This window comes from Myotis yumanensis, unplaced genomic scaffold, assembly GCF_028538775.1.
Source record: "Myotis yumanensis isolate MYYU_CA2020_CCGP unplaced genomic scaffold, mMyoYum1.0.hap1 SCAF_7, whole genome shotgun sequence".
NCBI lineage: Eukaryota > Metazoa > Chordata > Mammalia > Chiroptera > Vespertilionidae > Myotis > Myotis yumanensis.
Window position 1 is genome coordinate 22,068,475 of NW_027223758.1, and position 27,671 is coordinate 22,096,145.

At 38.3% G+C, this 27,671-nt stretch overlaps 2 protein-coding genes and 1 non-coding gene across 8 annotated transcripts in view; 2 read left to right on the plus strand and 1 right to left on the minus strand.

Moving 5' to 3' along the window:
- The window catches only part of NDUFAF5 (NADH:ubiquinone oxidoreductase complex assembly factor 5), a 30,837-nt gene extending 24,834 nt beyond the window's left edge, over nt 1-6,003 (minus strand). For all 5 annotated transcript variants that reach the window (XR_011472105.1, XR_011472106.1, XR_011472107.1 and 2 more), the window contains exons 1-2: nt 5,752-6,003; nt 3,005-3,045 (exon numbers count right to left, since the gene is read on the minus strand). Coding sequence is in view for 2 of the 5 variants with exons in the window: in XM_070419891.1 (XP_070275992.1) it covers nt 3,005-3,045; nt 5,752-5,991 (281 nt within the window). In the remaining 3 variants the exon portion in view is untranslated. The remainder of the gene's footprint in view (nt 1-3,004; nt 3,046-5,751) is intronic.
- A 77-nt stretch (nt 6,004-6,080) lies between these two features.
- ESF1 (ESF1 nucleolar pre-rRNA processing protein homolog) overlaps nt 6,081-27,671 on the plus strand; it is a 69,387-nt gene continuing 47,796 nt past the window's right edge. The window contains exons 1-8 of one of the 2 annotated variants that reach the window (XM_070419893.1): nt 6,081-6,166; nt 7,724-8,399; nt 13,153-13,535; nt 13,953-14,066; nt 16,820-16,920; nt 18,254-18,406; nt 21,740-21,854; nt 23,359-23,506. In XM_070419893.1, the coding sequence (XP_070275994.1) occupies nt 7,766-8,399; nt 13,153-13,535; nt 13,953-14,066; nt 16,820-16,920; nt 18,254-18,406; nt 21,740-21,854; nt 23,359-23,506 (1,648 nt within the window). In that variant the 5' untranslated portion in view covers nt 6,081-6,166; nt 7,724-7,765. Of the gene's footprint in view, nt 6,167-7,723; nt 8,400-13,152; nt 13,536-13,952; nt 14,067-16,819; nt 16,921-18,253; nt 18,407-21,739; nt 21,855-23,358; nt 23,507-27,671 lie in introns of those variants that run through there. The other variant, XM_070419894.1, reaches the window with a different exon arrangement.
- LOC139014801 (U1 spliceosomal RNA) lies at nt 19,858-20,023 on the plus strand. The gene has a single exon (XR_011472347.1). It is a non-coding gene; the product is annotated as a U1 spliceosomal RNA (small nuclear RNA).

Sequence of the window (27,671 nt, forward strand, 5' to 3'; positions counted from 1 at the left end):
TGCACATCATAGCTACTGGTCAGATGGACAGACAACTAGCTTTTTATATATATAGATAATTTAATTCCAAAGAGTTACTATTAGTTTAAGACATGCTTTTATCCATAATCATAGTTCTTTACACAAACTTCTTTTTTTCAATAGTATGACTTTAAAAAATTATTAAATTCACAGATTTGGAAAATTTGTTTAATTTATTAAATCACAAATGGCCTAAAGTTCAGGTAAATAAAATGACAACAGTATAGAGAATTAGCTATTTTTTAGATCTCTAAAATAATGGAACTAATGAAACAGATGAAATAGGGGCAATTATTTGTAACAATGAAGCTTTTTTTAACCTTACGAAATTAAATCATCCCCACACTATTAAGTAGCAAGGATATAGTTAAAATATGACTAAAAGAGTTTGTGATTTTACAAAATTCTCTTTTTTATAGACAAATGTAATAAATTCATCCCATATTGGTCTGATTTAATGATGTTTTTTAAACAAACAAAAAAGCACAAAAAGTGATTTACTAACATCACAGAGTAATTCTATGCAAAGATGTGGTTCCCACCATCCTAAACAATAAAAGCCTAATATGCTAAGTGTCCGGTCATTTGTTAACTAATCAAAGAGTAATATGCTAATGACATGCCGCTCAACTGCTCGCACTGACCACCAGAGGGCAAATGCTCCAACTGGTAGGTTAGCTTGCTGCTGGGGTCCGACCGATCCGGACTGAGCGAAACAGGCTAGACACGCCCTGGAGCCCTCCCGCGGTCCCTCCCCCGCTGGCCAACCTCCTGCCTCCCTCCCCAGCCCTGATTGTGCACCGGTGGGATCCCCTGGCCTGGCCTGAGCCCTCTCACAATCTGGGACCCCTCGGGGGATGTTGTAGAGATGGTTTCAGCCTAATCCTGCAGGCCAGGCTGAGGGACCCTAATGGTGCACAAATTCATGCACCGGGCCTCTAGTGTAGTTATAAATTCGAATCTGTAAAGTTTTTACTATGCCTAATATAGAGCAATATCCACCGAGATTTTAATAATTACTTAAAGAAAGTGTTCTTTTCTCAAATCTGCCTCTATATAATTATCATAGAACAGTTATTGCCATTAAGAATACTTAAGATAAAATAGCCAAATTCTCTTCTAGCCTGATTGGGAAACAAATCTAGGTAGACTCTCCTTTGCTTAGATGATAAAGGATTCTGTTGCTATTTTTAGTTAAACTTTTAAAGCTAGGCTTAGTAAATATTAAAAATTCACATGCAATCAATTCTTTCAAAAAATATATTTTTTATTGATTTCAGAGAGAGGAAGGGAGAGAGATAGAAACATCAATGATAAGAATCACTGATCAGCTGCCTCCTGTACCACCCCCTACTGGATATTGAACCCGAAACCCAGGCATGTGCCCTGATTGGGAATTGAACCACGACCTCCTGGTTCATAGGTCGAGGCTCAACTGCTGAGCCACACCAGCTGGCTGCAGTCAATTCTTTATCTCCATTTTTGGAGCTATTTTTCCATTACTGGCTTTTGGCTAAGTCAAGTGGATCAGTCATTCAGGCTCAGAGGGAAGCTAAGCCTTTTGCTTCCCATTCATTCTTTCTTTAATGAAGAACACTTGCTATCTACACATGAAAAGGAAGAGACTTAGAGAGGGATTAAAATCACTAATCCTATCTAATAATAGACAAACATGGTAATTAACCATACCTCCGCTACGCTTCCCATTGGCTAATCAGGGTGATATGCAAATTAACTGCCAACCAAGATGGTGGCCGGCAGCCATGCAGCTGAAGCAAACATGAGGCTTGGTTGCCCTGACGATGGAGGAAGCCAACGTTCCCCGCCTGCCACAGCCCAGCTCTGAGCTCCGGATGCAACAATGTTGCAATTATAGAAGCTAAACAAACCCCAGATATCTGCTTTCAGCTAGCCGGCCTCTGAGTTGGAGCCGCAACAAAGTTTCAATTACAGAAGATAAATAAATCCCAGAATTAAAAAAAAAAAAAAGAAAAAGAAAAAAAGGAGAGACTGGGAGCTTCAGTTGCAGGCTTGGGCTGTCTGAAAACAGCCCTCAGCCCCTCATCCAGACTGGCCAGCCACCCCAGTGGGGACCCCCCACCCTGAAGGGGGTGCAGGCAGCCTGAAAACAGCCCTCAGCCCCTCATCCAGGCTGGCTAGGCACCCCAGTGGGGACCCCCACCCTGAAGGGGGTGCGGGCAGCCTGAAAACAGCCATCAGCCCCTAATCCAGGCTGGTCAGTCACCCCAGTGGGGACCCCCACCCTGAAGGGAGTGCGGGCAGTCTGAAAACAGCCATCAGCCCCTCACCCAGGCTGGCCAGGCACCCAAGCGGGACCCCCACCCTGATCCGGGACACCCTTCAGAAAAAACCAGCCAGCCCCGCCTGTGCACCAGGCCTCTATCCTATATAGTAAAAGGGTAATATGCAAATTGACCCTAAAAGCAGAAAGACTGGGAATGACTGGTCACTATGACACACACTGACCACCAGGGGGCAGACGCTCAATGCAGGAGATGCCCTCTGGTGGTCAGTGTGCTCTCACATGGGGAGCTCTGCTCAGCAACAAGCCAGGCTGATGGCTGCCAGTACAGCCGTGGTGGTGGGAGCCTCTCCTGCCTCCTCAGCAGCGCTAAGGATGTCCAACTGCAGTTTAGGCCTGCTCCCCGCTGGCAAGTGGACATCCCCCAAGGGCTGCTGGGCTGCCAGAGGGATTTCTGATTGCCAGCTTAGGCCCAATCTGCTGGGGAGCAGGCCTCAGCCAGCAGATGGTCATCCCCCGAGGGGTCCCAGACTGTGAGGGGGCACAGGCCGGGCTGAGGGACCGCCCCCCCCCCCCCCCCAGTGCACAAATTTTTGTGCACCGGGCCTCTAATAAATTCGTCCAGATTCTGTCATTCCAGATATCAAACTCTCATCATTTAATATCTCAAGTCTCCAGTCAAAGTTGATTGTATTTTGTTAAGTATTTATCATCACCTACCTGGCTATGTCATATACACGGTCCGCAATCCGACTTCCAACCTGAAGGATTGAAGAAACAATGATGTACACAAGTTAAGATGAGTAGGTTTAACAGAGAAGTAACACTCTTTTTCTAGTATTTAACAATCCATAGGTTATTTATATTTCAACATGTTTGTAAGTACTTTATCCCCATTTCAATGTGACTATAGCAACTTTCTTTTCAAATGCTAAATAGGAACATAAGAAATAAAATATCCCAGGAAACAAATTGAGGCAAATTACTTCAGAATTCAAGTTAAAGAAAATCAAGACTAAACATATTCTACATATACTATATTCTGTGTGTGTGTGTGTGCCATATATACCTATATAGCCTTTATATTTTATATTTTATATAAAGGCTATATGTATAAGAGCACAAGAATGAAAATCAACAGGAAAATAATAGAAACATTAATTACCCACAGATTATAGCATATTGTATATAAAAGTGAAAAAGTATTAAATTAGCTGGGTGTATTACAGATCAGTATGTAAACTTAATCACTCAATTAAAAACTCTATCATTTGATGACTACTAACAAATTCTGTAGTACTCCTAAATGAATAAACAACTTCCCTGTGCAATGTTTTCCAATTAGAAAAAGTCAGCCAATTCTGAAAGAAACTGCAATTCCCACGCCTTTCCCAACCCCACCCTAATTTAAAAGAGGTCATAAAAAAGGTGCCTCCTTTTTTTTTTTTTTAATATATTTTGATTTTTCACAGAGAGGAAGGGAGAGGGATAGAGAGTTAGAAACATCGATGAGAGAGAAACATCGATCAGCTTCCTCCTGCACACCTCCTACTGGGGATGTGCCCGCAACCAAGGTACATGCCCTTGGCCGGAATCGAACCTGGGACCTTTCAGTCTGCAGGCCGATGCTCTATCCACTGAGCCAAACCGGTTAGGGCAAAAGGTTCCTCCTTTTGCTGGTATAGCTTCACCTGGCAGAAATGAATGCAGGAGCCTAGTATTCCCCACATTCTACTCATTCCCTCATAAACACCTCGGAGTTTCTAGTTGGACCTGAAAGTTTAGAAGATATGTGTATCTGTTTGGGGGGTAGGAGTGGAGAAGGGAGGAGGTACAACAGAAGTCTTTTCCCAGAGTCCACTTTGGACATTATGCCCAAAATGAATACCTTGTATTTATTATAAAAAGAACTCTCATATACTTTGTTTCATTTATTCTAGTCCTGTACATTGGCCAGGCCCCAGTCTAATTGTAATACAGGAGCTTTTCGTGGAGAAGACTGGCTAGGAATGCCAATCTTCTAAATACATGTCATCATGAACTCTGAGAAGATAATCAATGATCAGATCAGGCCAGGGCTTGCACAGAGCTCTGACCAAAGTAGGAGCTCCGTGTTTGTTACTTGACTTCTATTTTGCTCGACCCCTAAAGAACCAACTACATAGGCCTCAGCTTTGTACTGTCTATTGAGAGAGTAGAAAACCCTCAGTCTCTAGTCTACCTGGGCTGAGAAGAGGAGGTCTCTCAAACCAGCACAGACAAACGAGAGATCTTAATGTATCTTAATCTGATCTTCCCCAAACAAAAATCAGATCCTACCACTCCACTGCTAAAATCCATTCAACCGCCTCACATTCCTCTACAGCAGTGCTGGCCAATGGAAAACCGTAAGAGCCACATGTGTAGTTTAAATTTTCCTAGTAGCCACTTTACATTAAAAGAAACAGGAGAAATTAACATATTTATTTAACCCAATATATAAACAATGTAATTTCAACATGGAATCAATATAAAAAGTTATTAGTGAAATATTTTACATCCTTTTCCATACGTCACTGAAATCTAGTGCACTTTATGGACTAGCCATATCTGAAGTGTTCAGTAGCCACATGTGGCCAGAGATTACCATATTAAATGGGGAGCTGAGATAGAGAAGAAAACCCGAAGTCTTTACCCCTTTTGGCTCTTACAACCTGGGCCCACCCTGCCCTCCTCTCCCACACTCTCACCAGGGGGCTCAACGAGGTCCTTTCGGCCTCAGGGGCTCTGCATTTGTCTTTCCCTTTGCCTGCAAAGCCTTCCTCCCCAGATCTCAGGGTGGATTATTATTATTATTATTTTTAAGAGTATTGGTTTTCTTTTTTAAAAAAAATATATTTTTACTGATTTCAGAGAGGGAGAGTGGATAGATAGAAACATCAATGATGGGAATCATTGATCAGCTGCCTCCTGCACGCCCCCTACTGGGGACCGAGCCCGCAACACAGGCATGTGCTCTTGACAGAAATGGAACCTGGGACCCTTCTGTCCGAAAGCGAAGCTCCATCCACTGAGCTAACGAGCTAGGCTCAGGGTGGATTCTAGTGCCTCATCAGATCGTCTGTCGATGGCCTTCCCTGACCATCGCAGCCACTATACCACTTCACTTTATTATCTCACCTTCTTAGCTGACATAAATTTTTTGTTCACTGTCTCGCCTCCCACAAGAATGAAATCTATTTAGGGCAGCGGTCTACTTTGCCCTGGACATATCTATAATTCAAGCAATATGAATGAGTGGATGAATGAATGAGTGAATGTGCATCTTGCAAATATCCGAGCCCAGCCCTTCCGTGATTAGAGCAGAGGCCCAGAAAGGCAGGGCGCTGCTCAAGGTCACGCGGCGAGATGGGGTCGGTCGGGACCCGGCCAGAACTTCGGGCCAAAGCCCAGGCTCGACGCCGCCCTCCCCCGCCCCGCGGACTCACCTCCTCCTTCAGGTACTCAAACTTCATAGGCTCGGGCTGCCGGGCCGCCCAGTTCTTCTGTTTCCTCTTCAAATCCCGATCGAAGATATTTAGGGCTCTGGGCGAGGCGCTGCCCGGGGGAGAGACGCCAGAGGCGACCTTTCGGACACCAAGGTTCTTCCCCGGGACCCCCGCCACCGAAGGTCGCCGCCACCGGAGCCAGAACCGGGTCAGCGGCAGCATCTCCCAGAATGGTGCCATTCGCTGGCGCGCCTGTCGCGCGCATGCGCCGCCGCAGCTTTGGCGACTACGCTAGAGCTCTTCGCGGAGGGAAAGCGGAGGTAGTTTGGCCCAGGTCGCCTGCCATTACGGCGGAGCGTCACGCAGAGGATTGTGGGTGCGGCCCCACGTGAGGCTTGGAGAAGGCTCCCAGGAGGTGAGTGGGATAGGGTTCTACCGCGACTGTGGAGGGGGCAGGACCAGTCTGTGACAGGAATCGTGAGGGATGCTCCCTTCTTCCTTGCTTTCCGGCCTCATCTGTCAGACTCCCTTGGTCCTTCGCAGGTCCTGTAGGAGCGTCCTGAGGCTTGGGAGCTGGGAAGGAGACCCTCGTTCCGGGCCACCCTGGTGTTCCCCGCGTTAGAGGGTGGGTGTCAGGAGAGGGTGGACACAGAGCTGAGGGCGTCCGTCGGAGGTGAGGTCGGGCCGCCTTCCCCGCTCTGGATATCGGAAGTTTGCCCAATGCTCTCCTTCTAAGCGTGTGCATGCATTACCTCTGGTCTTTGGATGAGAGGGAAGGGGTCAATGCTTTAACACATCTAAAACTCGCAGACCACCACCTGGCACGCTGTTAGTCATACTACTTTTTAAAAAATATACATATCTTATTGATTTTTTATAGAGAGGAAGGGAGAGGGATAGAGAGAAACATCGATGAGAGAGAAACATCGATCAGCTGCCTCCTGCACACCCCCTACTGGGGATGTGCCAGCAACCAAGGTACATGCCCTTGATGGGAATCGAACCTGGGACCCTTGAGTCCTCAGGCCGACGCTCTATCCGCTGAGCCAAACCGGTTAGGGCATTCTTACTACTTTTAAGTGTGCACGAGGGTTATTGAAACCTATGATTTTTCTTGGCGTATAAATATTGTTTTAAAATTTTAGGGTAAAAATACAGCTGTATCGTCAAGCCTTGCTTTTTTGGAACAAAGCACCACTATCCTGTTTGGTTAGTTACTTTTTGCTCTTAATAACCAATGGCTTTGGACTCTTTACAAAATTTCAGATCGAGAGATACTAAACCATTAGTGACTATTTTCAGGAAACAGTGCTAATTACATACACACGTATTCTAATATGTTAGGGGGCGGAGCGGGATCAGCCCATTTGGGCCTTGGTCACTTCTAGAATAAGAAGTCATAGAAAGACATGATATTTATTAACTAGAGTGAGACTGCCTGGTTCTTGAAGGATGGTCGGATCTAAAGAGGGGAGCTTTGTGAGCTAAACCCTACTTGATTTTGGTCTGTTTTGTTAGGAGATTAGCCTTGTAGAACTAAAGGCTGTTTGTCATAACATGAGGCAAGGATTGACAGAGTGAGTGGGACCAGAATGTGAAGAAAAAAATGAGACCAGTTGAAGCTTGGGAATCTTAACTACATTAGCTTTTAACTTGTAATGCATACAGTTATACAAACAGAAATAGAGAAATTCCAAGTGAGTACAGTTGGTTAGTAAGCATTTGTCCCAGAATTCTGCTTGCTTTCGCCTTAAATTTATTTTTTCAAGTACTCTGTGATTGAAAGGGATATTCTGATAGCTTTTGGTTTTCTGCATGTGACTCAGACTAAGTTTCTAAATGAAATTAAACTTTTTACTTTTATTTGCATTTAACTTAGATTATATTGTGAATTAGTATTTTTTTTCCTGAAACATCTCATTTAATTATATTACTAAGCATTCATTATTGTAACATTTGTTTTATCTTTCAGTATTTGGTTTCTTCAAGCATTTGTCCAGTCAGACATTGAAAAATGTCATCCAAACAAGAGATAATGAGTGACCCGCGGTTTAAGCGGGTTACAAAGGACCCAAGATTTTGGGAAATGCCAGAAAAGGATCGAAAAGTCAAAATTGACAAGAGATTTCGAGCAATGTTTCATGACAAAAAGTTCAAGTTGAATTATGCTGTGGATAAAAGAGGACGCCCCATCACCCACAGCACCACAGAGGACTTGAAACGTTTTTACGATCTTTCAGATTCTGATTCAGATCTCTCAGATGAAGATAACAAAGCATTAAACCAAAAGAAAATAAAGAAGAAAAAACCCCAGAAAAATGAAATTGAATCAAATCTAGTTGAGAAAAAGAAAGAAACCAAGAAAATTAACCAAAAGGATTCTGGAAATAAAAATGATTTGGATAACTCTGACAAAATTCAGAAAATGAAAAACTCATGCAAATATAAGAAGGTAGATTCAAAAATAAGTCCCAAGAAAGATAGTGAAGAATTTATGCCAAAAAGTACAAAAGGGGAAAAAAGTAATGTTCAACAGAATACAGACTTGTGTCCCAAAGGAAGTCTAAGGACAGTAGACTCAGGCACTTCTGAAATTGTGAAATCTCCCAAGATCAAGTATTCTAAGACAAGAAGAGAAATGCAGTCAGGTTTGTTGGAATAAATTAAGGATTCCTTGGTATTACATTATTTATATTTATTCTAATCTTTTTTAAATGTAAGCCTATTCAATACGTATTTTTACAGTATAATGGGGTGTATCCAGTGCTTATTTAAAAGTATAAAGGTACGAAAGAAAAAACCATATAATTATTATTAATATTTGATTTAGTACTATAATGGCTAGAAGAGATATAAAAAATTGAGTCCTGGGGTTAAACAATAAATTGGATTTGTGGTGAGCACTAGGAAGAGCTGTATTCTCTAATCAGATAAAGTATTGTTATATTCTCATCAAATGATAAGAAGAGTTGTGCCTGAAGAAGATAATAGAATTGGGTACTCATTTATTTCTTCATTTAACTACTGTAAGTGATTAGCATTTAGTAGATAAACCATGAGTAAGACATGGTTCCCCTCTCAGGGCTACTGTTAGCTTATATAATGTCTGTGAAAATTAGAAAAAGGTATGCCCTTCTGAACACACAGAACTCACAGTTTGGTGAGGGACAGCATATTTAAGTGAAGCAACAGGTTCTCTTAACATGAGTAGACATAGCTTTTCTACACAGTGCATTGCTTAGAGAGTGGAGTTTGCCTTGATTTCAGCTTATCTTGCCCTTTTGCAGATCCTCTATTGCAAAAGACAGCTCTCTAAACTGGAGCCCTGGTTGAAAGCAGTACGTTTCAGTCACCCCAATAAATTTAATAAACATTTTTTTAAAAGTAGCACTGTCCAATGGAAATATCTAATTTTGAATTTCCTATAAAATATGTTAAAAAGTAAAAAGCAGGTGGAATTAATTATATTAATATATTATATTTAACCCAGTATATAAAACATTATTTCAATGTGTAATCAATATAAAAAATTTAGCCAGGCTGATGTGGCTCAGTGGTTGAGTGTCAACCTGGAACCAAGAGGTCATGGTTCCATTCCCGAGCAGGGCACATGCCCAGATTGCGAGTTCGATTCCCAGTAGGGGCATACAGGAGACAGCCGATTGATGTATCTATCTCATTGATATTTCTGTCTCTCCTCCCTTAACTCTGAAATCAATAAAAATATATATATTTTTTAAATGATAACAAATCATAAGGGGATCGATTAATAAGTAAGTTATGGTACATCCAAGTGTGATTATGATATATGCAGTTTTAAAAATAGGCTACAAAATAGCATAAATGGTATGATTAGCTACTTAAAAATAAATTAGTGGATATATCATAGAAAACAAATTTAGGGAGTTATGTACCAAAATAACCATCCAATTATCTCTGAATGAAAAATTGCTAGTCATCTTTTCTTTCTTTATATTTTCTTAATTTTTTTGTAATGAACAATTTTATAATTTGGTGGAAAATGATAAAACTGTTTTTTAAGGAACTGGATAAGTAGTGTTTACAATCTCTACTAGAGCAGTACCATTTAAGAATAGAGGCAATCCCACATTATCTAGCATAAGGCTTTGTATGTGGTGGGCTCTGAGCAAAAATTGAATACTCCAAATATATCTAATATTGTCAAAAATATTAAAATACTACATCTCTTTAAATCTCCCATGTATCACACCCAAAGTGTGATATGTAGTATTACTATCATGTGAAAAGATGTCATATGTGAGATATTCAAAACTTTTTTTATGTTAATAGTTATGTATTTACTTCAGCATCTTAGGAAAAAATGTAACTACCACATTTCAGGGATTTTATTTAGAACAAAGCTAATATTTAAAATTCAATTTAAAAAATTCAATTTAATGAAAAATATTGGTGATATGCAAAAACCATGAAAATGGTATGAAATGACTAATTCTTGATAAATATTGCTATAATTGTTAGGCATAGGCCCCCAAGATGTTATTTCTGAGCATGTTGATTAAAAGAGAATTCTGATGCTTATCTTACAGTAAAATTATTTCACCATTATGATGGTGTCTTTCTAATCCTATATACAGAACTTATAATAATGCCTTCTTTTTATTCTTTCATATCTACTGCCTGGTTATTTTTTATTACTCCCATTCTTTTTTGGTACTAAAATAAAGCCTATTTCCTATTTTTTCTCTTTAAAAAATCCTTTCCATTTAGTTTCAGATCAAATGGCATCTTTGTGAAGCCTTCCTTATTATAAATACCTCTCTGCAGGCAAATTTAGATGTGTCTCTCTCTGTGGTGCTTTAAAATATAGCTTCATAAATCACCAAACAATTTCTTTTTGGTTATGAACTCATCAAAAGCATGGGATCACATTACAAATCATCTCCCTTTTCCCTTTCCCTAGCTCAGTGCTTTTAAATACTTAATAAATATTTGGTCAATGAATGACTATTTTAAGACTATAGAACAGTGATGGCAAACCTTTTGAGCTCGGCGTGTCAGCATTTTGAAAAACCCTAACTTAACTCTGGTGCCGTGTCACATATAGAAATTTTTTGATATTTGCAACCATAGTAAAACAAAGATTTATATTTTTGATATTTATTTTATATATTTAATGTCATTTAATAAAGAAAAATCAACCAAAAAAATGAGTTCGCGTGTCACCTCTGACATGCGTTTCATAGGTTCGCCATCACTGCTATAGGACCACCCTTTGTAACTAAGTTAGTTACAAAGTTCAAGATTTAGCAGGAAAGTTAAAATTATTATTTCCCTCTTTTCAGAGGTGATGTTAGTCACATCACAATTCCTGTTATCACTGCACATGAATAAGTCAAAAATTTTATTTAGTCTACAGCTACAAGCCAGCAGTCTTCTTGCTATGTCTTCTTAGATGACTCAAAGGTGCTTGTAATTCAACATATCCATTATGAGTTAACTCATAATCTGCTTCTACCAAACAAACAAATTGGTTCTTTTCCAACATTGGTTGTTTATCTGTCTAGCTAGGTCTGCAAGCCAAAAAGCTAGGACTCATCTTTCACACTTCCAAAACTCCTTTGCCCCGTACTAAACCCATCACTGATCACTATTAGTTTTACTTCCTAATTGACTCTGAAGTCAGAAGTGACTCCATTCTCTTCTCCACATCTCTACCTCCACCAACTTAGTGCTGTCTTCATTTCTTGCCTTGAGTATGAACTACACTTCTCTATTCACATCTACTCTGGACTCCCTCCAGTCAGTTTTCTATAACGCAGTCAAGGTAATCTTTTCAGTATGCAAATACGATGTCTTTCCTTCTGAAAACATGTGGCTTCTCATTACTTTACAACAAAGTCAAACCTTCTACATGGTTTTTGGATAGTGTAACACTTTAATTATTGCTTGGCTCCTAGCTATCTGCAATCTAGACATGCTTTCCAGCTTTTTTCTATTAGTGGATCTTTCCATATACTTTTCTTGCTGTGTGGAACCTATCCCTAATCTATTTGTCAAGCTGTTTACTTAATCCCTCTTCATCCTTCAAGTAGCAACTCATAGCATTATATAACATTCCTACTTGGTACCTATCCTAGTTGTAATTATATTTTTTAATGTGTAGTTTAAAATTTTCATTGATTGATTGATTTGAGAGAGAGAAAAACACCAATTTGTTGTTCCACTTAGTTATGCACTTATTGGTTGATTCTTGTGTGGTGCCCTGACCAGGGCTTGAACTTGCAACCTTAGTGTATTGGGACAGCGCTCTAATCAATTGAGCTACCCAGCCAGGGCCTAAATGTGTATTGATATGATTGATTTTATCTGTCCATCTACTTCACTCAACTGGAAGTTCGTTGAGGGCTTTGATTGCTTCTCTTTTGCCAATGATTCTATATGAAGCACCTACCACATAGCAGGCACTCCATAAATATTGAATGAATCTATGAATCTACTTATATCACCTGGTATATACAGGGTGTCCCCAAAAAATGAGTACATGCTTTAACAGCGGTTCTCAACCTGTGGGTCGCGACCCCTTTGGTGGTCAAACAACCCTTTCACAGGGGTCGCCTTAGACCATCCTGAATATCATATATTTACATTACGATTCATAATAGTAGCAACATTACAGTTAGGAAGTAGCAACGAAAATAATTTTATGGTTAGGTCACAACATGAGGAACTGTATTTAAAGGGCCAGAAGGTTGAGAACCACTGCCTTAACAGCTGATAGCTCAATTTTGAAAGTGAAATTTATTTTAATAAACACTGTCGTTATAATTATTCAAAGTATATGTATACATTTTTAAGGAAAATATCATATTTTTATTAGCATCAGAAACACAAAGTCCTTGGGAGTTGCCTTAAACATATGACCTATATGAAGTAAACTGTAACACTGGATAAATTTGAAAAACCTTAATTTTGAGATACCATATTATTATTATTATTTTTTTTTTAATATATTTTATTGATTTTTTACAGAGAGGAAGGGAGAGAGATAGAGAGTTAGAAACATCGATGAGAGAGAAACATCGACCAGCTGCCTCCTGCACATCTCCCACTGGGGATGTGCCCGCAACCAAGGTACATGCCCTTGACCGGAATCGAACCCGGGACCTTTCAGTCCGCAGGCCGACGTTCTATCCACCGAGCCAAACCGGTTTCGGCCATATTATTATTATTAATAATCTTAATGTTAAGATTTCTATTAAATAACCTGGTTAAGCATGAATTTTCCTGAATTTGTATTTTCCTGTAGTCTCTTTTATAGAAATTATATTTTTTACGGGATTTGAGGTTGAAATAACTTGGATTCAATTTAATTCCACGTTTATATTTTCTTAATTTCTCCCTCCTTTAATCTTTTTGCAGTGGTTCCACTCTCAGTGGCAAGACACAGTGATGGTTATGAAAACTTACCGGGTAAAAAAATGTTTGATAAAGATGTTCTGGAGGAAGATTTAGAAAGCACTAGTGAAATAGGAAGTGATGAAGAATCTGAAGATGGGATTACAGGCATTGGTAGAGCTTCAGCTGATGATGATAACAGTGATGAAAATGAGGAGGATGAGGATGAAAATGATGATAGTGAGGATGATGATGAAAGTGACAGTGGCCCTGATCTTGCAAGAGGTAAAGGAAATATAGAAACTAGTTCTGAAGATGAAGAAGATATGGAAGATTTACTTCCAGAGGAATCTGGTTTTGAGCATGCTTGGAGAGAACTAGATAAAGATGCTCCTCGGAGTGATGAGGTAATGTTTTGAATAAATAAGATAATTTGTGAAGAACACCATACAAGTAGCTTTTATGGATGGTGGGACTGATGTCATTAAATTAAATGGGAATCGCTTTATTGCTAAATAATAACTACGATTCTGATGAAAACCTCTTAGTGTCTGTCTAAGCAAATAAGGAAGTTCTACATTAAAATTACATGAAATTTTTAGAAAAATAATTTGATTTCAGATCCCATTGCATCTATTAGAAATGCTACAGGGTACCATACTCAACTACCTTGTTTATGCATGAGTGGCAAAATAGCAAATTTGGTAGTGAAAAAAACAGATCATTATCATGTTCTTATTCAAGAACTGTCAAGTTAAAGGAAATGTTTATCTGTTGCAGTTTTACTGTTGTGTGAGCTGAAGTTCTCTTTTTTTATTTCTTAGATTACACGTCGATTGGCAGTTTGCAACATGGACTGGGATAGATTAAAGGCAAAAGATTTGCTGGCTCTCTTCAATTCATTTAAACCTAAAGGAGGTGTTATATTTTCTGTAAAGGTGAGAATTGATTTTATTTTGAAGTAAATATTTCTAAATGTTTAAGTTCATTCTCATTTTTTTAAATCATAGTTTTCCTTTTAAAGGAAATAATTTATTTGGAAGTTATTTAATACAGTTAGGCATGAAACTGATATAGCAGGTATAATAAAAGTTAGAAAGAGAGGTAAAATTGTTACTATTGATGGTTTATGTGATTGTATATAATTAAAAAACCCAAACAAATCATTAGAGACGTTATCATAAGCTCAGTAAAGCGGTGGGGTATAAGATAAATATTTTAGAAATAAATAGCATTGTTTATTACCAGCATTAACCAATTAAGAAAAAATCTACTTTAGCATCAGAAACATACAAAATCCTTGAGAATTGCCTTAAGCACATGACCTATATGAAATAAACTATAACACTGGATAAACTGAAAAACCTAAATTTTGAGATACCATATTTTTAGAGAGCCAGCATTATGATTAAGAATCCACGCTTTGCAGTGCCACAGATCTGTGTTCAAATCTTTTCGTTTGTTTGTTGCTTTTTAGTTCACATCTTGATTCTGAAAAATGCTATGTGACCTTGGGCATTTTATTAATCTCTCAGATGTGTTTTCTCATCTGACAAGTAGATACAACAATACTATTTTCTAGTGTAGTTTTAGGGATCGAATGAAAAGGATCTCACACTGAGTAGTACAGTGCCTGAAGCAGCTCTAAATAATTGTTATACTTAATTATTTAAGATGTTAGTTCTACAGTTTTAGTGTAGTTTTGATCAAAATCTCATTTCAAAAGAAAGTTAAGAAAAAGGATACCAGTATCATATAAAAGAATAAACAAGTAAGGATGACTAATAAATTTTTGAGAAATCATACCAATATAAAAGGACCCTACCAGTTATAATTTCTATACATTTTATAATGCTATGGGAATTAACAGGTTTGGGTAAAAAAAAAAAAAAAGGGACAAATAAATGGAATAGTTTAGGTAAAAAGAGTTTAAATGATGAGGTAGATCATGTCATTGGGACAAGTCTTTGTATAGAGAACTTAGTTCAGATCCCCACCTTATGAGAGCCCCAAATAAACTCCAGATATAGTAAAGGAAAAAAAATTAAAAACCAAACCACAGAAATAGAATTGTGTTTTTGTTAAATCTTGAGTTTTAGGAGATTGATAGTAGAAATTTCTACACTTAGAAAAGGAGAAAAACACACACAAAAAGAATCAACAGATGTGATTACATATATATTTTTAAATTCTACATCAGATCCTATTATATGCAACTCAAAGTAGTAAGGAAAAATCATGCCCAGTTGATAAATTGGATATATCACACAATTCAAAAAAATATGTATTAGTTAAATGTATGTTAAGCCTAGTAGTGTCAAGACAATGCAAATTGATAGTTCTGTTTTCTTTTTATAATCTTTATTGTTGAAAGTATTATATAGGTCCTCTTTTTTCCCCCATTAACCTCCTCCAGCCCCATTCCATCCCCTCCTACCATCCCCGCATACATACAGTTTTATTTCTTGACTCAAAAGTAGTCAAAATATAAAAATACCAAATTCTAGTGAAGATGAATCCTTTTTCTTATACCAAGACCATACGTATATATCTAATGTACGTGATAAAACTGTCATGTAAGAGTGCCTTTCTATTAAAAGGAATGTCTTTAAAAAAAAAAAAAAGCATTGAATAAATTATGTGACTTAGAGATAAGGTAGGTAGTACAAAATTGTTTTTTTTCCATTATGTTTTATACGAGAGGCCTGGTGCATGAATTCGTGCACAGGTGGGATCACTTGGAGTGGCCTGTGGAGAATGGGCTTCAGCTCGCGCCCCCAGCCTTGCAGCCCCGCAGCCCCGCCTGGCACCCCACCTTGGCCTAGCGCCGCCCCCTCACCTGCTCCACCATCCCGCCTGCAGGGCAACTGATTGGGGCTGGGCCCCCTGCCCTGTTCCCTCAGTGCCTGGGAGCTGGGTGGCGGCCCTGCCCCCCACCACTGCCACTAGTCGCCGTCTGTGGGGCGATAGGTTGGGGCTGGACCCCCCTTACCCCCCGCTGCCACCTCTGGTCGCCATCGGCGCGGCAATCAGGTCCCCGCTCGCACCCGCCTTGTTCTGGCACCACCCGCTCACCTGCTTTATCAGCCCGCCACAGTCCCGCTCTCGCCAGGGCCCATCAGGGCCAGCAGTGCCTCTACTGCTGCCCGCTGCCAACGCTGCATCACTGACGCCCTCCATGTTCCACGCTTCCCCTTGGTGGTCAACGCACATCATAGTGAGCGGTCGAACTCCACGTCTCCTGGTCGAACAACTGCCTGAGGGGACAATTTGCATATTAGGCTTTTATTATAGAGGATATTTCTTTAATCATTTTTTGTATATTTTATGTAAGCTAGTTAATCCAGTCATTTTTCATGTGTATGTTTACATTGAGTTCCTTTAGAATCTTGTTTTTGGTTTTTTTAAATTTTTCCCTTGGAGCCCTGAACCATCTTGTCCCAATTTCTAACTAGAGGAGATAGTCTATTTTTGTTCTCAAGTCCCACATCAGTTACTCTCTAGCCAAAATGATCATTTTTAAGGAGATTCTTCAGGATGCTTTAGCTTCCTATAGTGGGTTTGGAAGTGAGTCAACCTTGTTGTTTTCATTGAGTCCAATTGTAAATTAGAGTTACTGACCTAGATAGTTCTGGATGTTGAAAGAAAAGGAAAGTATAAATTGCATTGATTTTATTTTTTCTATATTTAGATATATTTTTCGGAGTTTGGAAAAGAGAGGATGAAGGAAGAGCAAGTTCAAGGACCAGTCGAGTTATTAAGTATTCCTGAAGATGCCCCTGAAAAGGACTGGTATTAAATTACTATCTATACTAATAAAAGGGTAATATGCTAATTAGGGCGAACGTCTTTCAGACTTCCATCCGGACAAAGCCACAGCGGCTGCGAGGCCCAGGGCTCACAGAAGCCGTGGGCTCAGGCAGCCATGGGCTCAGGCAGCTGTGAGCCCCAGCACATGTGACCCTAAGCCGCAGTAGGACATCCCCTGAGGGCTCCCGGACTGTGAGAGGGGGCAGGCCAGGCTGAGGGACACCCCCCCCACCCCCAGTGCACAAATTTTCGTGTACCAAGCCTCTAGAACAGTGGTTCTCAACCTTCTGGCCCTTTAATACAGTTCCTCATGTTGTGACCCAACCATAAAATTATTTTCGTTGCTACTTCATAACTGTAATGTTGCTACTGTTATGAATCATAATGTAAATATTTGATATGCAGGATGGTCTCAGGCAACCCCTGTAAAAGGGTCGTTTGACCGCCAAAGGGGTCGCGACCCACAGGTTAAGAACCGCTCCTCTAGTAGATAATAAAACTAAACCTTATAAGTTCATGCTACTAATTCAGAATTCTGGTCACTAAAAGTTAGGACTAAAGTTTATACATGCCATTTATAGTTAAAACAACTTGCAAAGCAGATTAAAGTCTGTCAGAAGTGGCATACTATTATAACAATATTTTGTGTGTGTATTTCTGTTTCTGTATTCATTAAAATAATTATTGCTTTTTCTGGGATGTATCTTTCCACATAAGTGGCATTGAAACTATTTGCCTTCAAGCTATGTAATTTTTCTAACTTGAGTATTAAATACAAAAATAAAAGATTGATAACAACTTTGGCACGTTAATGTAATATGGAAAAAATTAACATAGTTTTTAAACCACTAGGTGGAGCTATGTGTGCACTTAATAAAATTGGTGGTTAAATACTATATTATTGGTGGCAGAAGAGAGCAGATGGAGTCGCTCTTTATAAATAGAACTAATGCTTTCCTAGTATATTTTATAATACAGTGCTTGTCCATCAGTTTTATTTGAGAAGGGGTTTTGAGGTACCAAAACAAACAAAATAATTAACTTCTAAAACTAAAATAACAGGTAAGCACTTATAATTCTTATACTTTCCTTTTCTAGATACCAAATTCCAAACAAAATACCTAGTTTGTACCTTGTCAGAATAATAAATTGAACTTAAGTGTTTAATGTTCATAAAGGCAAAGTCATGGAGGAAGAAAAGATTGGTATGAAGGTTGTAATATATTTTTCTTGAAACAATTGCATTTATTTCTTAAATGTAAATAGGTATTTGTGTTCCTGTATAAGTAAGCTTAATGAGTTTTTCCCTTTTTAGGACCTCTAGAGAAAAATTGAGAGATTATCAATTCAAACGACTAAAATACTGTTATGCAGTAGTAGAATGTGATTCTCCTGAAACAGCCGCTAAACTTTATGAGGATTGTGATGGCCTGGAATTTGAAAGTAGTTGTTCCTTTGTAGATCTGAGGTAATCTTGAGTGTCTCTTATCAATTCAATCTTGTGGTAAATGTGATTATAAGAAATAAAATATTAGAACTGGTAGTGCTCTGTATTGTTTCATACTCATTTTTTTAATATATGTTTTTTATTGGTTTCAGAGAGAAAGGGAGAGGGAGAGAGAGAAATATCAATGATGAGAGAGAATCACTGACTGGCTGCCTCCTGCACACCCCCTACTGGGGATCAAGCCCACAACCCAGGCATGTGCCCTTGACTGGAATCGAACCCAGGACCCTTCAGTCCACAGGCCAACACTCTATCCACTGAGCCAAACCGGCTAGGGCCATATTCTTTTTTTTAAAAAAATATGTTTTTATTGATTTCAGAGAAGAAGGGGAAGGGAGAGAGAGATAGAAACATCAATGATGAGAGAGAATCATTTATTGGCTGCCTCCTGTACTGCTCCCACTGGGGATCAAGCCTGCAACTGGGCATGTGCCCTGACCAGGAATTGAACCATGACCTCCTGGTTCATAGGTTGATGCTCAACCACTGCGCCACACCAGCTTGGCTATTTCATATTCTAAAAGAGAAATTTTTTCTTTTGGAAGAACTCTGTCCTGTGGAACTTCACTCTTAAGAAAGAAAACTACACTCGGCCGGTGTTGTTCAGTGGTTGAGCATTAACCTATGAACCAGTAGGGCACAGTTTGGGTCCCTGTCAAGGCATATGTCCAGGTTGCAGACCCGAGCCCCATGGGGAACATGCAGGAGGCAATCGATCAATGATTCTCTGTCATCATTGATGTTTCTATCTCTCTCTCCCTCTCCATTCCTCTCTGAAATCAATAAAAATATGTTATATATTTTATAAAAAAAGAAACTGGAATGAGAAAATGCTAAAGTATTTTGTATGAGCCACCCCACATTTGTATCCTTTCAAATATGTTGGCTATGTTTTTAGGATTATGGGTTATATATAGTGACATTTCTTTGCAACTGTGTTTTAGAATTAGGAGCCAGATAAATTACTTTTAAGAAGCGTTGAAAAAAAAATAAAATAGCATTGAAGTCGGGGGCAAAGGAGTTTGCTAATAAACTGGTACTTCTAAATCTGTGTTATCAGTACAGTAGCCACTAATCACGTCTGGCTATTTAAATTTATTTAATTAAAATTATAAAAATACTGCCCTGGCCAGTTTCGCTCAGTAGTTAGAGCATCAGCATGAGGACCAAAGGGGCATGGGTTCGATTTCCAGTCTAGGGCGCATAGCTCAGTTGCAGGTTCTGTTCCCAACCCTGGTTGGGGTGTGTGTGGGAGCCCAACCAGTTGATGTGTCTGTCTCACATCACTGTTTCTCTTTCCCCCCCCATCCTCCCTCCTCTCCCCTTCACCCCATCCAGTCCTCCCTCCCTTCCACACTCTCTTTTCTAAAGATCAATGGAAAAAATAGGTAAAGATTTTTTAAAAAGTTTAAATACTTACCTGGCAGGGGAGATAGCATCATTATGAAGGTGGTTTTCCAAGGCAAGGTTTATCCATTGCATTCTGGATGTGCTGACCCCTGCGATTTCCCCAAATGCCTGAGAAACTCAGTTGCATAATTTGTGGTAGTGGGGGACTGAGAAAAAAACATTTCTTTTCAACTTAAAATTTATTTGCTTAGATACAGAACATTGCCATCATCACAGAAAATTCTATTTAATAACACTGCTCTAAGTGCTGCTCAGTGAAAGAGTGGATGGAATTGCTGGCATTGTCTTTAGACTTGGGCATTATTTTCACCATGTGCTCAGGCTTCACTGACCAGAGGTGAAAAACCTTAGGTGGTTGTGATTGTCAGTTCTTAGGAAATGGGAAGCTGAACTACTGTACCATTTTGTCATCCTAGTCTTTGGAACCTAGTAAACCATTCTACTATGACACTTTTCAATAGAAACTATTTTTTTGTATCCAAGTTTGTTAGAGGCTTTGTTCTCAAATTAAGTATTTTAGGGGGAAAATTCATCAGTTCTTAGTCACTATGACTTTAAAGCAGCGGTCACCAACCTTTCGGACCTCATGGACCGCCAGTGGTCCGCGGACCACCGATTGGTGACCACTGCTTTAAAGGCATTCCAACTGGTAGAAAAATAAAATAAAAAATTTGTAATTGGTATTTGGGGTAAGATTTTAGCATGCTTAAATATATAGCAAGAAGGGCATATCTCATGAGGCAAGCTATTTCCTTCTATGTTAACAATTTCAATAGGAGGTGCTTGTTTTGAATGTTTAAATAGTAGTTACCAAACATTTGTTAGAATGTCAAACTCTGGGTATCATAATTAATGTTAACATGTTCTTTTCAGGGTTGTTCTGTTTCCTTTTGGGGGCATTTCTATGCAGTGTTAGAATAAGCTCTGGCAGTGCCTAGAAAGTCAAATCAATGACCATTCGCTTTTTTAATTTCATCTTTACATTCACTGTTTTATTTTGTCATATGTAAAAGAAAATAGTTTTCTGCTGCAATCCTGTTATCTAGGGAAAACTCTTTCATCTGCTCCAAAATATAAAAGCATGCATATTAGTAACAGTTAAGTATATTAGTCTCAAAAACAAATCTGTTTGTTTTTCTTCTAAGTGTGTGCAAAAGTATAGCTGGAGAAGGATGTTATGTAGACATAATGAACCTCAATTATCCACTCCTCACCCACCAAAATTATTTTTATGCTTTTCTTGTGGAATTAGAATCTATATAAATTACAAAAGCTAAATACTGTAACCATGGATTATTTAACTCTACTTCCCCCGCGCTCCCAATTCCTTAGCCTGATGCCTAAGAATTGTGTAACGATTATTTACTTAACAGCTATCTACTTGTAGAAAAAATTGCAAGATAAGATTGTTAGGATTTTTTAGTCTTGAAGAATTAACTTTAAGCTTTTCCTTATTTTCAATGACACCTCCTGTATATGATACTTTATATTCAGAACATTTAACCATTAATAATTCTATTTGATCTTCAAAATATTATGTAGCAAGCCAATGACTGTGCTTTCAGGAGTCTAGTTCTTTTTGAAACATGAGGGACCCATGTGTGTTTGCACCTGACTCATATTAGCTGACTCCCAATGCAGGATTTCTACCTACACAGAGTTCACTTAAATTTAATAGAATTACAGATTTATAGCTTATGAATTTCAGAAGTTTTGTGCCAAGGTTATTTCTAACTTTGTTTGCCTCATCTACATGTGTGTTCTGTAGAAACTTTTATATGGTATGTATGTATAAACTACAACTAATTAGAAGAGATTCTAAACTCTGGTTGTTTATTACTGTAGCATATGTTTAAATACATTTATTTTCTCTTTGTTTCTTAGGTTTATACCAGATGATATTACTTTTGATGATGAGCCCAAGGACGTAGCCTTAGAAGTGGATTTAACAGCATATAAACCAAAATATTTCACATCTGCTGCAATGGGAACATCAACGGTATTTTTTAACTTTTAAAAATGTGTAGCTGGACTCTATTGTTTTAAGAAAAGACTTCATGTACTGTTTACCGTAGCATCTTTAGAAATGGACAGTATTCAAACTTTTAATGCACAAGTATAAATAGAAATGAGACCAAAAGTGTATTTGCATCTTTATCTACCACAACTGTCTGAACCTATTTACATACTTTTGTTATGCTTTTAAGCCCAAGTCAATTACCTGCAAATGTTTCTTTTTTTTTCTTCTCTCTTTCCCACACACTCTTAGTCAACTAGATTCTTTAATAAGTAATATGTCAGTTATTAATATCCTAGGGAATAGTGGGAAGAAGGTAGTGTAAAGATTACCTCAAATTCTAGTTAAAAGAAGACTAGTGGAAATTTAAAATAGAAACACATTTTTTCTGAAAATATGATCCAAAACTGTAAAAAATAATTGAAGAAGAATAATTCGGGACTACTAGATGTCACATTAATGCTTAATAACACACAGCCAAATGATTCCTGTTGAATTAGTTTATTGTTTTGCTACATACCTTCTCTATTCTCTTCCCTCCATTAACTTTCTATCCACAGCTGGACCCCACAGTAGGCATATAGGCTTCCCACTGCGTTTCTTGTGACAAACCACCATGCTCTTCTGAGAACAGGCTGGTAGCAGAGAGAGGAGCTTCTGTATCTGTCAGGTGCATGTCATGCATGCTGTGGTGGACACTGTGTGGCCTTGATTAGTAAAACCCCACCATTATGAATAAGTGAAGACTAAAAATTAAGTCACATAAAGTATAGAGTCATGTTATTTTAAGACTAAAATGTGACCAGAGCAAGCCTGTCCAGTCAGCCAGTCTGGAGTTACTAGGGTCTGGCTGTATTATCTATATCTGTTCCAGTTCCAGCAGTAGTTTTGTGGTCATCAGCTCAAGCTTAATTATCAGAATAGGGATAATTCTGAATCTTGTGACTAGTTAGAACCAAGGCAGTGCCAGCTATTATAAGAATCAGATTCCTTGGTTAATTGGTGCCCATTTTGTTGTCCTGATCTGGGGAGATTAGTCTGAGGAAAGAAAACAATGATGTAGAACCCATCCTGTGATGCAGATAAAACCATTACGACCCCATCTGGGAATGGGAGTTGCATAGAGGACAGGAATCAGTCACCAGGTCCATCATGTTATGGATGAGTTCCTGTAATGAACTTGCTACCTGTAATAAGTTAATGGTAAATATTCTCTCTGTTTTATTGTTATTGATTTGAGAGAGAAAAAAAGGGGGAGAGAGAGAAGGAGAGAGAGAAACATCAATTTATTGTCCGACCTATTTTTGCACTCATTGGTTGCTTTTTGTATGTGCCCTGACCAGGGTTTGACCCTGCAATCTTGGCATATTGGGACAATGTTCTAACCAATTTAGCTCCCTGTCCAGGGCAATGATAAATATTCTTTAACAAGTTTGAGTGGCTGACATTTTCATTTTTACTTGTTTTTCTTTTTCATTGGTGAAAGGTGGAGATCACTTGGGATGAGACTGATCATGAAAGAATTACAACACTCAACAGGAAGTTTAAAAAGGAAGAGCTTTTGGACATGGATTTTCAAGCCTATTTAGCTTCCTCTAGTGAAGATGAAGAGGAAATAGAAGATGGGCTACAAGGTACTTACTTGTTAATCTTCTGGTCTACATTTGTAAGCATTTATATGCCTAATCTAGACTTGTGAATGGAAATATATCTTTGGCAGTAGCTTAAAAGGGAATACCAAACTAATTCTTAAACTGTCTGCAACAGGAAGTTTAGTAATCAGAATTTTTATTAAAAAGTATTTTCTTGGTTGCAAATGCTTTAACCTTAAACATTTCCTTTAAAACTTGAACAAAATAGATCCATAGACATAGAAGCATGGAACAGACTGTCGAACCTCAAAGGGAAGGTGGGCGAGGATGCATAGGTGGGAAGAGATCAAAGAACTTGGATGCATATATGCATAACCCATGGACACGGGACAGTAAGGTGGTGAAGGCCTGGGGGGGGGGGGAGGGGGGGCGGGCTATAGGAGGTCAATGGGGGAGGGAGGAGGGGGACATATGTAATACTTTCAACAATAAAAATTTAAAAAAAATTTTTTTTGACCTAACCAAAAAAGGTTTGGTTGGTAGACTTGTCATGGTTCATATAGTTATGCAATCTCTTAATAAATTAGTAAAATGCTTTATTACCCCCCTTTTTTAAAATAAGAGCTTCTTTTGGATTGATTGAATATTTTTTACATTCTATTCCTCAACAGATTTAGAAAGTAGACTGTTTTTGTTTATTTAATGATTATCCTAGAAATCATGACTGATATCCCTAACTTAGAAAAGTTTAATGGTAATATTTTTACTGCCCTATATTATATAAGAAATCTTAAAGCAACTTTTATGGCATCCTGTGTATTGTAATTCTGTTTTTTGTTTTCATTCCAACAGGACATTAGTATTACTATGTTATACTACCTTTGTTTAAATTTACCCATATTTCCTCCACTTTTTTCCCTCTGTATTCTTTTCTAAATCTTATACTTCTGTCTGGGATCATTTTTCTTCTGCCTTAAGTAAATCCTTGATAACTTCCAGTAGTATCTTCTTGTGTCAAACTCTTAAGTTTTAGTCTAAAAATGTCTTTATTTTGCCTTTACTTGTATTTTTACCAGTAAAGGTATTTTCACTGGTAAAACATTCTAGATCAGTGGTTCTCAACCTTCCTAATGCCGTGACCCTTTAATGGTGACCCCCAATTTTATTGTTACAAATTGAACATAATTAAAACATAGTGATTAATCACAAAAACAATATGTAATTATATATGTGTTTTCCGATGGTCTTAGGCGACCCCTGTGAAAGGGTCGTTCGACCCCCAAAGGGGTCGCGACCCACAGATTGAGAACCACTGTTCTAGATGGACAGCCCTTTGCAACTGCATTCTAGCTTCATTATTGTTTTTGAGAACTCAACTATCAGCTTAACTTTTTCAGTCTTTTGAAGGTTGTCTAGATTTTTTTAAACTACTTTTAATGTCTTTCTTTTTGTCCTGCAGTTTTACTGTAAACTAAGAGTAGGTTTTATTTATTGTGCGTGGAGTTTGTTGGCATTTCTTGAATTTTGGCATGGTATTTTTCATCAGTTTTGGAATATTCTTAGCCATTATCTATTGAGATATTTCTTCTTCCCTCTCCCTCTGGGATTCCAATTAAATATTTGGTAGATCTTTTCACTGTAACTTCCATGCTTCTACTCTACTATATATATATATATATATATATATATATATATACATATATATATATATATATATATACATTCATACACACACAATATATATACACATATATATACATACAATATATATACACATTTTTTTTGATTTCAGAGAGGAAGGGAGAGGGAAAGATAGAAACATCAATGATGAGAGAGAATCATCGATTAACTGCCTCCTGCACACTCCCCCCACTCCCACGGGGACTGAGCCCACAATCTGGGCAATGTGCCCTAACCAGGAATTGAACCATGACCCCCTGGTTCATAGGTTAGTGCTCAATCACTGAGCCACTCCAGCTGGGCTACTCTCCTTTATTTTTATTATTGTCTCTCTGTGTTGCATTCTGGGTATTTTCTTCAGACCTGTCTTCCAGTTCACTAATTTTCTTTTCAACAGTGTTGAAAATGCTGATAGACCTATGCATTGAATTCTTAATTTTGGTCATAGTATTTTTTACTTGTAAAGGTCCTATTTAGCTATTTTTCAAATCAACAATATCTTTTTATAGTTTTCTTCTCACTGTAGATACTTCTAACACTTTTATTCCTGTAAACAGAGTAAGCATGTTTTATAGTCTTTGTTAATTTCAGTATTTCAAATCTTTGGGGGCTGATTTCTATTTACAAGATAGTTCTGTTTACTTGTGTGCCTGCTTAACTTTGTGAGCTGATTTGATATTTCAGGTGAGTGTACCTCATCAAAGAGAACGTTCATTTACTCTGGTCATTCTGGGGCCACATCACTGCATTTTAAGGCTTGAGTTCCCTGGATTTTGTGGGTGATGCAAGCCTTCATGAAGGCGGGTTTATTTCTGGTTGGCCCTTGCCATGAGGATATATTCCTCTGGGGCCCTGCTTAATGCAGGGGTACTAGTTGAAATCCCCTCCTTTAAGGTCATTAACTTTTGTCCTCATGGCACTGCCAGGTTGCCCAAACTGTAGTTTAGTCCCATAGCTGTTTCTTTTGTGGACCAGTAAATGCTCTCAGGTTAAAATAGGTCTAAGTTTTTTTTAAACCTCTTTGAAGTTTTAAAAGAGATTTTTAAAATATTTAATCCAACTGGATACTCAGTGAAAGGGTTGGTCTGAAGTACCTAGGTCGCCATTAATGGAAGCAGAAATTCTGATTATCTATATCTTTATTTTTAAAATTTTTTGATGATTGAAATGATTATGGGTATATTTTAAAATTGTTTATGCTGTTTGCTTAAAATAACTCATTTTTTAAAAATAGATTCAAAACATCCTTTTCCCCTATACTGGATCAGTCTCCGTTTAGAAATTTGGTTGCTTGATTGTCATTTCTAGACAGTTTTTGGTTGACACTATCTCCCCGATCTCTTCACATCTTCATCTTATCTAATAGAAGAATTCCCAATCATGCAAAATTATGAGTAAGAGATTTGGTACTGAGGAACTACAAATGTGAAACAAAGACATAAATGTTCTAAAATAGCAGGAATAAATATTATTTTACTTGTAGCTTAACTTTTTCATAGCTAATTCTTTTGGCTTTCCTTTACATATCTATTGTTTTTATAACCTAAATGTGAATTTAATTAAATCCTAAAGTGTTTTTTAGGATTATTATAAGTCCTTTAAACATTAACTTTCTTAAGAAAGATCCTATGATTGGGCTATCACCATACTTTTAGCCTACTGCAGATATTGCTTCATTATGCTAAATGTTTCATAAAGTGCTACTTTTACACTGTGTTCCATACATGAAATGAAAAATCATATTTAATCTAGTTTATTTGTTCAGATATCTCATATTAATAAAACCGCATAATTGCTTCGGTATTTAATAGTCATTGAAAAGATATATGATTCACAATGGTAGTTATGTTGGTCACAAAAGCCTTCACATATTTTAAAGGCCTGAGTGGGTGTTGGTTGTTAATTTCTTTGGCATTCCAAGTAATTGAGTACCCATTTTATTTCTAGTGTACACAGAACAGCCAAGTCCTTTTTCAAATATCCTTTGTCTTTTCTGCCCCCAGATATACTAATGTATTTACATTTTCTTTTTATTTGTATGCCTAAGTGGTCATTTAGCACTTGACTGAAAATTCTGGATAGTTGTGTGTTTTTTTTTCACTACCAGCTCTGAGATAAAGAAATAAAGAGGACATTCCGTGTACTTGTGAAGATTGGGTGCAAGTTTTTCAAATAGCTTTCTTTGATTGGTTTGAGAGAACTGAACTAGATTTTTTAATGACATTATTATTAGGACAGCTAGTATTGTGGGAAAAGAAGCATTAATTTGTCAGTATATTCTTATTAAGATAGTAGAGGCCCGGTGCATAGGTTCGTAGGGTCCCTCGGCCTGACCTGTAGGGATCGGACCGAAACCAACTCTCTGACATCCCCCAAGAGGTCCCAGATTGCGAGAAGGGGGGCAGGCCAGGCCGAGGGATCCCATCGGGGCCGGGGAGGACCATGGGAGGGCTCCAGGGTGTGTCTAGCCCGTCTTGCTCAGTCCCGATCGGCCGGACCCCAGAAGCAAGCTAACCTACCGGTCAGA